The sequence below is a fragment of the Mesoplodon densirostris genome, chromosome 5 (assembly GCF_025265405.1).
Source record: "Mesoplodon densirostris isolate mMesDen1 chromosome 5, mMesDen1 primary haplotype, whole genome shotgun sequence".
In the NCBI taxonomy this organism is placed as follows: domain Eukaryota; kingdom Metazoa; phylum Chordata; class Mammalia; order Artiodactyla; family Ziphiidae; genus Mesoplodon; species Mesoplodon densirostris.
The window spans coordinates 88,694,965-88,708,752 of NC_082665.1; the positions used below are offsets into that span (position 1 = coordinate 88,694,965).

At 33.8% G+C, this 13,788-nt stretch overlaps 1 protein-coding gene across 1 annotated transcript in view; it reads right to left on the bottom strand.

Annotated features, from left to right (window-relative positions):
• Positions 1-4,736: 4,736 nt before the first annotated feature.
• SI (sucrase-isomaltase) overlaps positions 4,737-13,788 on the bottom strand; it is a 105,903-nt gene continuing 96,851 nt past the window's right edge. Inside the window, exons 44-47 of the mRNA XM_060100016.1 lie at positions 12,407-12,495; positions 8,248-8,297; positions 7,846-8,010; positions 4,737-4,805 (exon numbers count right to left, since the gene is read on the bottom strand). Coding sequence (XP_059955999.1) covers positions 4,737-4,805; positions 7,846-8,010; positions 8,248-8,297; positions 12,407-12,495 — 373 coding nt within the window. The remainder of the gene's footprint in view (positions 4,806-7,845; positions 8,011-8,247; positions 8,298-12,406; positions 12,496-13,788) is intronic.

Here is a 13,788-nt window from a genome sequence, read left to right on the forward strand (position 1 = left end):
ATATTCCCTGTGGTGTACAATATATCTTTGTTATCTTACCTATTTTATACATAGCAGTTTGTCCCTCTTAATCCCCTAACCCTATCTTGCCCCTCCCCCATCCCTACTCCCACTGGTAACCACTAGTTTGTTCTGTGGTACCTATGAATCTGTTTCTGTTTTGTTATATTTATTTATTTATTTTTATTTTTTAGATTTCACATATAAGTGATAACATCCAGTATTTTTCTTTCTCTGTCTGACTTATTTCACTAAGCATAATACTCTCCAGTTCCATCCCTGTTGTTGGAAATGGCAAAATTTCATTCTTTTTTATGGCTGAGTAATATTTCATTGTAAATATATATACCACATCTTTTTTATTCAGTCATCTGTTGATGGACATATACATAATACTCATTTTGAACTTTTCTTTTTTTAGTATTGTTAATATAGGTTGGCTTTTTATGGAATGAGGGACTGATTGTCAATTCATGCTAAGTTTTTGTCTTCACCTGAAATTTGGTTCCAAATGCCAATATGATGTCTTATACATCTTTGTGTGTAGTTAATACTCAGTAAATATTGCTAATTGATTATTATAGTGCTTGCCATGGTTTGTCAGGTACAGACATAATTGTCTTTGGTCTATTGTTTTTAGAATCCTTGGTGGAGCCTTACTTCTGATAGTGAGTTATTTTATCCATCTGATTGTGTTCTGTTTGGCACATGAGTAAGTTTGGGGATAGAGCAGACAGAATTTAAGATGGCTTCCATAATCATCACCTCCTGGTGTTCATGCATTTGTGTAATTTCTTCCCCTTGAGTGTGAATAGAACCTGTCAATTCCTTTAATAAATAGAATATGACAAGTTTGATGAGATGTAACTCCCATGATTATATTATGTTATATAATACTTTATCTCAGCAGTCCCCAAATTTTTGACACCAGGGACTGGTTTCATGGAAGACAATTTTTCCATGCACGGGGTGGAGGGGGTGGGGTGGGGATGGTTCAGGTGGTAATGAGAGCGATGGGGAGTGGCAGGGGGAGCAGCAGATGAAGCTTCACTGGCTCTCCTACCGCTCACCTCTTGCTGTGCAGCCCAATTCCTACCAATCTGCTGCCCAGGTGTTGGGGACCCTTGCTCTATTTTGTTAGCAGACTCATTCCAGAGATTCTTCTTTCTGTCTTGACTAAGTGCCATGTTAAGTAAACATGCATGGCAAGGAACTATGGGTGACCTCTAGGAGGTGAGGGCAATATCTACAAGTTGAGTGCAACCTGTAGCTGACAACCACCAAGAAGGCAAGTCCTCAGTCCTTCTAATGCAAGAAAATAAAGACTACCAACAATCTAAGAAAGTTTGGAAGTAAATTCTTCTCCAGTGTAGTCCCAAGATGATAACAAAACCCAGTCAACTCTTGATTTCAGCCATTGAGACCCTGAGCAGAGCAGCCTGCTAAGCCATGACCCACCTCCTAAATCTTGGAAACTGTGAAATAATGAATCTGAGTTGTTTTAAGCTGCTAAATTTGTAATAATTTTTTAACACAACAGTAGGATACTATTATAGGGGAAGTTGTTTTGATACCCTGAGGTTCCCTAAGGTAAGTCAGTTCTTTCTTGCCTGGAAAAGGCAAGGAAAAATTAGTGGGTCTATTAGAGATATTATAAACAGAAATAGTGGTGGCATAGAACAAAGGCATAGACAGCATCAGGTTGTTTAGGAGACAAAGTATAGAAATCTCATTTTTATAAGGATAGCTGCAAGTAACTTATCATTCCCTTTTAAAATGCATACCTAGAAGCCTTCACACTCATATATAAAGTATGGCATTGAAAACAAAATAACAATTGCTTTAGTAATAATTACATTGAACCAGTTAGGTGTATATTTAAAGCTGATATGTTTTAACTAATATTTCATTATGGGGACCAAATGACTTAGATCTCATATAGGATATTGTCATTAGGAGAACTACCAGGATAGACACTATCTCCACTTCTTTGATACCATAGTCAAAATTGATGACTTTGGGCCTCCCTGGTGGCGCAGTGGTTAAGAGTCCGCCTGCCGATGCAGGGGACACGGGTTCGTGCCCCGGTCTGGGAGGATCCCATATGCCGCGGAGCGGCTGGGCCCGTGAGCCATGGCCGCTGGGCCTGCGCATCCGGAGCCTGTGCTCCGCAACCGGAGAGGCCACAACAGTGAGAGGCCCGCATACCGCAAAAAGAAAAAAAAAAAAAAAAAAAAAAAAAAATTGATGACTTTGTGTCAATTATTTTTTTAATTAATTTATTTTTCTGGAGGTGGAAGGAATGGAGTAGGACTAAAGCTGCAATTGATAAAAAAAAAAAGCAAGTCACTCATATTAACTTAGAGAAGCCGGTGTTTGTTTGGTATTTTGTGGTTTGGAGAGTCTTTCTATTGTTTTCTGTCCTCAAAATGTTTATGGAGTGGTCTTTTTATAGTCTTGATCCATTGTGGTTACAGATGAACTTGTCTGATGTAAGTGTTCTGTGAAAATACTTATTTTCACAGAAAAACACCACAGCCTAATCTTTAGGACGAAGCTAACTCTAAACTGACAGCAGTCAATGATTTTTTTTTTCTTTTTCATCAATAAGAAGTGAGTATGCTTGTACATACTTCTTTGTGCACATCTGTGAGAATATCTCAAGGTGGAACCCTGGGTCAAAGGGAAAATACAAACTTAACTTTACTGAATACGAATGACATTATTGCCCTCCAGAAATGGCTGCACTCATTTATAATCTCATCTGTAATGACTGAATTCCTTCTCAGCATCTGGCTTTTTAATTTATAATCTGCTTGTCAATTCCCCTTAATTGTTATAATATTTCTTGGAAGTAAACTTCATTATTATTACTATTGTCATTATCATTATTGTTTTTCCTGGTCCTTATATTCTGAGTTACCATAGCGATATTCTAATTTTATTTATTAATTTTTTAATCTTTTGACTTTCTTTACCCATTTCTCCCATTCCCCAGCTCTGCTTCTGGCAACTACCAATCTGTTCTCTATCAATGAGTTTTTTGTTTGCTTGTTTGTTTGTTTTTGTTTTGGATTCCACATATAAGAGCTATCATATGGTATTGTCTTTCTCTTTCTGACTTATTTCCCTTAGCATAATGCTTTCAAACTCCATCCATGTTGTCAAAAATGGCAACATTTCATTATTTTTTAAAGCTGAATAATATCCATTGTATATATTTACCACACCTTCTTTATCCATTCACCCATTGATGAACACTTAGGTTGTTTCCATATCTTGGCTATTGTAAATAGTGCTGCAATAAATATTGGTGACACATATATCTTTCTGAGTTAGTGCTTTCATTTTCTTCAGTCAAATCCCCAGAAATGGAATTGCTGGATCATATGGTAGTTTTATTTTTAATTTTTTGAGGAAACTCAAAACTGTTTTCTATAGTGGTGGCACCAATGTACATTGTCACCAATAGTCCTCAAGGGTTCCCTTTTATCCACATCCTCACCAACACTTGTTTCTTGTATTTTTGATCATAGCCATCATTATCATTTTATTTTTCCCTGGTCCTTGTATTCTGAGTTATGAATTGTCTTAAATATTTCATTATAACAATATTCTAATATTCTAATTAGGAAAGAATTATATCAAGTTACAGATATTAGTTGATTAAGTAAATTCAAAGCAACCTAAGTGTTAAAAAATATCAACAATTACTATTTTAGGCCATGACTTAGTCCTACAACCTTAATGAATGAGCTAAGATGATTTTTCAACTAATTAAATAGAATAGATACTAACATTTTTTTCTCCTATCCATAAAGCAAAGTTAGAAGAAGAAATTTGGACTTTTATTACAGACTGAAGTTTGTGTCCCCCTTTCCCAAATTCATATTTTGAATCTCTAATCACCAGTGTGATGGTATTTGGAGATGTGCCTTTGGTACATACACAGTAATGCATGTGGAGCCCTCAGTAATGGAATTAGTGTTTTAGAAGAAGTGACATCAGAGGGCTTGCATCCCTTCTGTTTGTTTTGTGCCATGTGAGGACACAAGGAGAATTTGGCTGTCTGCAAAGCAGAAAGAGGGACCTCACCAGCCACCAAATCTGCAGGTACCCTGATCTCAAACTTCCTAGGCTCCACAACTGTGAGAAATATATATTTATTGTTTAAGCCATTCATTCTATGGTAAATTGTTATAGCAACCCAAACCAAGACAATTTTCTTTTGGAAAATTTTAAAAAATGTACAGTGTATGTACTTATATATATTTTATTTTCTCTTTTGTAATTAAATGTACACACTAAGAAATAATTAAATCTGATGACAATTATTGGTACATAAATCTACTAAACACTGAAGAAAATATATAAAATTACATAAAAATTTTGCTTAATTTAAAAATCACCTATTTTAATTATATCTTAATTACACACACATATATATTTAGTAACTAGTATACAGTTTTAGCTGATACTTAGCAAGAGTAACTAGAACAATTAAATTCTTCTATATATGTTAAAACATTGAATCAAGACCACATTAATATTATAAAATCAGTATTAATATTGTACACTGTGCAATAACTTTAGATAGATGTTATGAAAATCACATTTTACACAATATAAGAAATAAATGAAGAGGGTAAATAATTAGAGTGAATAAGTAAATAAGTATGGTGAAACTTAAATCCAGATGTTAACTTCTCTTTGACAACTGGGACTGATGGTGATCTTCATGACCAGTTGATTTCTATTGGCTCATCTAGAGTAACGTTATTCTGTCTTAGATCAATATTTAATATCTAAAAAAATAAATAAATAAAATGCAAATAATTGTTTAACCAGAACTGTTTTCTTAACAAAAACTAATTCCATAAATAAATGTTCTATTAGTATACAGGTATAGCTTGTTTTTCTCTTCCATTTTGATTAATTTTTATTCCAGAGAGTTCACAACCATTTCAGTAATAGTCTCACCCAACCCACCCATTATACAGATGATGAAAATAAGTCTCAGAGGGGGAGAATGGTTGTCAAAATACAACTAAAAACTGAGACTATTAACCAATTACCTTATTTCTACTACTTTACTCTTTCTCCATGTCTCCTAAATATGCAGTTATTCATAATTGCACTACATAGATCTCTATGCATTCCACCCTCAAATATTATCCAGTCATCTAGAGACAAAACTTAGATTTTAGAAATATTTTTTTTTTTTTTTTTTTTTTTTTTTTTGCGGTACGCGGGCTTCTCACTGTTGTGGCTTCTCCCGTTGTGGAGCACAGGCTCCAGACACGCAGGCTCAGTGGCCATGGCTCATGGGCCTAGCCGCTACGTGGAATCTAGGATCTTCCCAGACAGGGGCATGAACCCGTGTCCCCTGCATCGGCAGGTGGGCTCTCAACCACTGCGACACCAGGCAAGCCCCTAGAAATATGTTTTTTTAACATCAATCTTAAAGGGTTTTAAGATGCTGAATTTATTGCCAATGATTTCATTGTGGATGTTACTTTCTTTCACTGGAGAGAATCTCTGTCAGACCATATAGGGACTAAGTATGGAGGTGACCAATTAAGCCACTGTACTCAAACAATCATCTGTAATATTTTTATAGTATGTCGATTTCATTAGGCTTTTCCATTGCTCCAATAGACTCACATGACTCTCAGTGTCTTAACTCAGAAAGTTGAATTCAGTCATCAAATATGCAAGAGAAGAAGAAAACCAACATTTCCTTACTGCTAAATAAATACCAAACACTCACTGGGGAATTTATAAAATTTATTCTTTACTAAAGCACAGCGTCTTAGGATTTATTTCCCATGCTTCATAATAGAAGAGTTTAAAAAGTAAAAGGTAAAATATTTTTTTAGTATCTATTAGTCAGGTTTGAAACTGATCCATCTTACACCAAGACCTAACTTAGTTCCTTTATATCAAAAGTGAAAAACAAGCAGTACCTCACATATATTTTAATACCTATACAGATCACAACTAGGCATAATTGCTGCTAGGAAAGTGTTTAAAAAATTGTATTGATAGAGCAATTAAATGTCCTTTGCATATAATTTCTACACTCATGGAAAGGGCAACCAAAATAGAGAAAGAATTTGACTACTCCCTCCTTTTCCCATATATCTATAAAAAGTCAGAAAACAGTAGACGCTCATAAATATTTGTTGTATTTAAATACACTTAGAAGGGACTATTCCTTTGTTAGTAAAGTTAATATTTTCTTTTGGAATCATTGAGATAATGAACCATGTAAAAAATTTATTCTTAATATTTAAAATTATTTGTGAATGTGTTTGAAAGCAGTGGAATGAAATTTTCTCTATAAGTGGTGTTTTTTTATGCCAAGTATTTGGTCGAAATTATCTTGAAATAATACTTGATATGTTAAAATATCTTATTTGACCTTGTTCAGCTGACTGCATTTAGTTTACTATTATAGTAAAAATTGTGAGCTTTATTTTTCACCATTGTTGTAGTAAATAAGAACAAGAAAAAATGTAAGGAAAACCAGTGTTCTTTAATCTCATTGAACATTGTGCTGTTCAAAAAAAGTGATTTCTAATTATGATTGATAATCATTGACTATTTATTCCTGAGGAATTAATTTTCCTTTTTAAAGATTCAGTTTCTTAGTTTGCCATATGAGACCACTGGACTAAATCATTGATTCCCTTACTTTGGAATTTTATAAACAGGTGAAATTTTAAAAGAAGAAAAATGGGGGTGAGGTGGTGGGTTATCAACTTTTATTTTACCATGGAAGGTCATTAAATATATAAAGCTCTAATTTTCCAAACTTGATAGAATTTAAATAAATAGAAGTATTTTAATGCCAAAGTAGAAATTAAGAAATAGCTGCATATTAAAGGGGAAATTCTGATTGCCTACAGAACAGCAATAATAATAGGACAGATGTTAAATTTCAACTGGAAGAAATGGCTTCTCAGGTGCTGTTCAACTCTTACATCTTGTATGATTTATGAAAACCTAAAATTGTGCCCAAGATACAGTTACTATTTTTTTAAGTTGTAGTCAGACAAACAACTAGCTATTTTGTAAGTTAAATTCATCCGAAGTGTTTAGTTGATAAAAAGCTAGTTGTTTTAATTCAACTTTAAACACAAACAGGTATGTGTACACACACTCAAAGTTTTAGTAGTGCAGATGTAGCCTTAAACTTGGATCAAACACTTAAAACAGTTAGCTGGCTTCTAGAATATATGTTCTTTGAAATCTACTTTCACAGAATTTAAGACTGGAAGGAGCTTAAGAGGTTGTTTACTTGCATATTCTTACTTAACTGTAAGGAAAAAGAAGTCCTGAAATTATTTATTCAACGTAAAAAGCTCGTTACTATCAGCAAAGGGATTATAACATAAGAATCCTGACTCCTTCGTGTAAATCATATCTTCATACAGCTCTATGTCAAATTATTCATAGATGCTAATAGAAAATTCTATTAATTTCACAAGGATTTTCAAGTATATTTTATCTAAGACATATTAAATGTTCAAATGTGAACATTTTGGTTTTGAAAAGTATTAGGGTTTGAGGGATGAAAATGATTTAGAGATTTAATGTAAATTTAATTTTGCTTTGATTATATATATCAGAACAATTATAAAATAGATGCTGTTAGGTTGATTTATATGTTACCAAGGATGATAATATGGAAATAGATATGGATATTTAATGAAAATAAATAAACAAGGAAGTAATAGTTGACCCATAATTATGTTTCTTTAGGACTAAGAAATACCAGACACTCATGTAGACGTTTTGAATAGCTCAATTTAAAAAGAAACGTTTTCTTACATCACTTACCTCCAGGTCTGGGTTTTCAAAGTTAACAGACTCTTTATTTCCATTATATATGAGATTAACCTCACTAACAGGAGTCTTTTCTTTCCCCCATATATGGATGTAACCAAGCCGCATTTCATTTTTGTTTATGTAACTATTTTTCAGTATAGTGCTTGTTAAGATGGTCTATAAAGACAAATAAAAAGAAATTAAACTCTTCATCTAGCAAAAGCAATTAAATCTTTAAAAAGCATATATCTATTAACCAAAATGTATTTCATAGTATAGCAAATTGTTTATTCATATATTTGAAAAGAGGTATGTTATACAATATATATAAAATATGTAAATATAAAATACAGCATAAAACTTCAAATATTATTTAACACAATTGCAAATAAATGATCTGTAATGACTACATACCTTGTTTAAATTAAATTGTACAAAGAAATATAGGTCTCTTTCATAAGTGTCTATAAAGAAAAAAAAAGAGTGATGTATTTATATTTCCGAAGAAGAGCAATAGTAAATACTAGTACTGTATATATTTGCTTTTCTTTCACAGTAAAAGGGTACCAAACACCATCAATGTATATTTAATCTTCTCTAAGTTTATATGTCTTATTTGAACACAGTCCAAGGGCACTGAAATACGAAGGATGAGTCACCAGAGAGGGTACTAGATGGATGGGTAAGTTGGTGTGTGCCTGTTTGTATGTAGGAGAGTAACACTAAAGCAGTGACACATGTAAAATCACCTTCATACAGCTCTGGGAGGGTAGAAGAAGTGTTAAGAATAAAGAGAATTGGGTGTGATAGTTGTGGACACTTATTGGCCACCTCAATGACTGACAATAAAATAATATTATAAAGAAAAGAGAACATGATGGTAACTTACCCTAGTGTCATTTGAGAAAAATATTCAATTGTGAGAGATTATTTCAGGTCAACTGAAATCAAACTAATAAAACATAGGCTTTAAATAAGATGTAATCTTGCCAAATTTAAAATCAGTTTAAAAAATAATCTTAGAACTAAAATTTATTATTTAGTATTTGTCAAATTCTAAGTACTTTATCACAATGCTGTAAGATATATGTATTATTATTACTCTCACTGTATAAAAGAGGAAAAGTTAGGGCCTCCCTGGTGGCGCAAGTGGTTGAGAGTCCGCCTGCCGATGCAGGGGATACGGGTTCGTGCCCCGGTCTGGGAGGATCCCATATGCCGCGGAGCGGCTGGGCCCGTGAGCCATGGCCGCTGAGCCTGCGCGTCCGGAGCCTGCGCGTCCGGAGCCTGTGCTCCGCAACGGGGGAGGCCACAACAGTGAGAGGCCCGCATACCGCAAAAAAAAAAAAAAAAAAAAAAAAAAAAAAAAAAAAAAGAGGAAAAGTTAAATAAATGGCCAAAAGTGAAACAACTAATTATTATCAAGTCTAGACTTATGTCCAGTTTTCTCTGACTTCTATGATTGTGTCATATGTAAAACCAAACAAACGTGTAAGACAAAAAGGCAAAAGTAGAGTCAAATGCATGACTAAAACAAATATTTGGATAACATTGAAAAAGCAACAAATTTTAATTCTCTTTTCCACTTATACATGCCAGCATTATATTCGTTAATTCTTGGGGAAAAAATTGCTTTATTTGAGACTAATTGTGTCTATACTAAAATTAAATGATATTCTGTCCCAAACTTTCTCTGTATATATTAATGTATACATCGCTTATTTAATATGCATTTTGAGGCAAAAATTTTAGTCTTAATTTTAAATACATAATTATAGCTTAAGTTTTTAAGAGCAATTTTTAAAGTACAAATCCATGAGATAAAAGAAAACAAAGGTGAAGCTATTAAGAGGATATGAACTGTTTTGCTCTTTTGCTGTTTTTAATGAATAAGAGAAAGATACCACATATGAACTTAGTCCAGAGTAGACATATGTCTATTTCACTAAGATGAGTAAGACAAATTAATATTTTACTAAGCTACAATTTCATTAGCTAGAACAGTCAAAATTTACTTAATGTATACACATTTCAAAATAAGTTTATTTTGCTTTATTTTTTATTTTTTTGAGAGAGAAAAAATATGTCTGCAAATAATAGTGATTGGGACAGAGTAAAGGGACCAAGTAGGTGATTAAATACTTAATTCCAGTAAGTGATTGTAAGTAAAGGACAAAAACCTGTAAGTTAGTGATCACTCAAGAGATTAGGTTTGCTTAACCACAAAATCAAGCAGGCTTGCTTAGCAAAAAAACCATACAGCATAAGAATGAAACATGCCCCAAAACAATAAAACAATGGTGGAATGAGACCCACATCCTGCCCAGTGAGGTCAGGAAGTTAATGATTCCTAGGACATGCTTTTCTGACCACACTAAAAACAAAAATATAAGGAAAAGGAGACATTATACTGAAACCTGAGATGATTTACCATAATTTAGTATATGTTATCACCTTTTTGCTCATTTCCATTGTGCCATGACAGTCCCGGTTTGACCATGTAGGGACATGAAAACTTCCCCGCCCCATGAAGGAAGCTTGACATCTATTCAAGAATGAGGAAGAAGGTGGTCTTCTTCCCCTCCCCACTTTTCCTTTGATTATAAAACTGTAGCCCACTAAGTTTTCTGCATGGCATCCTCTTGCCTGCCTGCTTGTAAACCTCAAAAGCATCCTATTCTATTAAATCATTTCTTATCTATCACTTTGCCTCTCGTTTAATTCTTTCTGTGCTGAGACATAAAGAACTGGAGCTCCTTGGAGCCCACCAAGATGTATTTCTACGATTTCAATAGTATTCCATAAATTTTAAATGAACCTAAAAGAGGAAATCATTTAGATATCATCTAGTTTATCGAGTAGTTTGGCAAGCTTGCTGTGAGAGAAGACTTCTTTGGAGATTTTGATCTAATAAATCCAGAGACTCCAAGCATTTGTTATGTATTGTTTTTGATGTTCACTCAAGAAATTTCAGGTTATTAGTTGAGATCTTTATACTTAATTATAACAAATATAGTGAGATTGTGAAATAGAACCAAAAAAGTAGATGTAATGGGCCAGAACAATTTTGTATGCTTGGATGAAGAGAACAGAGAGAAATATATGAATTATGTTCAGTTACTTTCCAGTGATAAAACAAAAAATCTGCCATGAAATTTCCAAAGGGTAAATGTTATACCAAGTTCTTTCATCTGCTATCTTAGTTTGATAGAAAGAGCTGGAAAAAAATTCTAAGAGAAGCTTTGTCCCCCTTACTGTTAAAACGAATTAACTCTATTTGTTGGATAGTAAGATTCAAATATCCCAAGACAAGCATGCAAATTATGTATAACTCAACTTTGCATCCCTAGGAAATTATAGGCAAATTCAAAGTGCCTCTTGCTGGGGCCAGTGAGGCAGAAAGTTTTCAAACTTTTTAGAACCTCCCTTAATGTATTAATGAAGTTCAGGTCTCTGAGAACATATGATTTTAACTAATAGCAGTTGAGTTCTTCACCTTCTAAATCACAAAATACTAGGAAGAGGTGATTTTATTTTTGAGTCTTGCTTATTACCATATGATTCTTATATCACTTTCTGATATACTTTACTCACTAATAAATTCCTATTTATTATGTTTGCAGAATATTAACTATGATTTACCTGAAAAGATGAAAGAGGTCTTTGCTATTAATGAAAAATCTCTCATCTATGGATAATTTATTTAAATTGCAGTGAACTGCCCTATAACTCCACACAGATGTTAGTTTTTAAGACAAAAATTTGTGTCAAGAGAATGCTCAGAAGTCCCATCTAGCAGAGCTGGCATTACTAATGGCAGTCAGTAAACCTAATCCTCTAACAGTGTTTATTTAACAGCATAATAATGACCCGGGGGCATTTTACTCAAAGGCAGATTCCTGGGCCTCTCCCCAGATTAATGGAATTTGGATGGGCCCCAGAATATGCATTCTTTACAAACGATCCCAGGTAGCAGAGCACGCACTGCTAAAAATTTAGTAGTTCTGTCTGATTTTGAGGAGTAGCCATGGAATAAACAAAGATTTAAGTTTAAATCTTTAAGCTTTTCATGTAAAAATACTGCTGAATATTAAAACAAAAACAAAAACAAAACAAAAGCTATAGCCATAAAGCACAGAGAACAAGTTTGAATTTTGTTTCTGAACTGTCTCATGTTTTAGAGGCATCTTTTGTGCATCAATATGTGTGCATGGGAATGTGGCTTTTCAGCTCAGTTGACCTCACACATACTGAGTGTCTATTATGCGAACAGCAATGGACTAACTTCTGGGACTGCAAAGATGATCAATATATCAGCCCTGCCCACACAAAACTCTTAGTCATCTAGACACTGATCGCAGGGATTAAATATATTTAGGATAAGAAGAAAGTCTTTAAATATTTGGAAGTCTATTTTTTAAGTTGATTCAACTATTTATTAAACTATTTTAGCTTTGAGTATTATTATTGGCTTTTTATTCAGCTTCCAATGTACAATAATAGATAACAAAAAAGTAATGTGAGATAATATGTATGTTACCTGCTTTATTTATCACCTAAATGGAACACTTACCTATAGTCTCTCCATCATCCCAAAAGAGAGATCCTTGTGCCATCTGATTATCATCTGCAGCAACAATGAGCTTCATGTAATTTTTTCGACTATAAGAAAAAAATACAATTTTACAAAGGTTTATAGAATAGCATATTTCTTGTTATGATATGACATCCATATAAGTGTTCAAAGGAACACAGACTGTTTTAGGCAAAGAAAATAAAAGGATTTTCCTTTTTTAATGAGTTAATGGAAATTATATAAACCATAAAATCCTTCATATTTAATAGAAAATATCATGCATTTCTTTGACATCAAGGATTCACCTACTGTAACAAATCAGAAGTGACCTCATTTATAATTAAATCCATATTAAGTTTATTGATATACTTATTTATTCTTCTCTCTGATAACACTGTCATTGACCATTAAACATAAAGCTGTTTCAATAGCATGTTTTAATCTCATATGACTTAAGCCTTCCTCACATTTCCATATATAAATCACTTAATTATCATTGGCAACTGTTAATAAGAATGTGAAGAGTAGCCAGAATTGCAAGTCTTTTCCTTGGATGGGACAGTACTTCCAAGCTTGTGCCTACAATAGGCCTATCTATGAACAAAATATCTGCTTCCATGCTCAGTATACAAGCTTGGTTTGACAGCCTCATATTGCTATGGAAGGATTTCTCAGACAAATTATGCTTAGCTATCTGCCTTTTCCAATCACAAATGTTGAAGGTTATACTGCTATGGAAGTCTCCTAAAATATCCAGAATATCTAGAGTTCAAATCTCCACAGCAGGGCTTCCCTGGTGGCGCAGTGTTTGAGAGTCTGCCTGCCGATACAGGGGACACGGGTTCGTGCCCCGGTCTGGGAAGACCCCACATGCCGCGGAGTGGCTGGGCCCGTGAGCCATGGTCGCTGAGCCTGCGCGTCCGGAGCCTGTGCTCCACAACGGGAGAGGCCACAACAGTGAGAGGCCCGCATACCGCAAAAAAAAATCTCCACAGCAACTTTATATTTTCCATGTACAGATATTGGCATGTCTTAACATGCATGTATATATGTATTTCAATTCATAGTCACTGAGGTAAAAGATAAGTAGATCTTATTAGCAACATTAAAATCTGGTTTAACCCACAATTTCCTAACATATTTAAAATAAGATTAAAAGAGTTTCACAAATTTCATTCTACCCTGTATATACAGTTGACCAATGAACAATGTGTATCCAAGTATCCACAGTTCCTCTGCATCCACAGATTCAACCGACCATGGACTGAGTAGTACCGTACTATTTACTATTGAAAAAATCCATGTAAAATTGGACCCATGTGATTCAAACTCATGCTGTTCAAAGGTCAACGGTATACCTAAACTCAATATCTTATTTA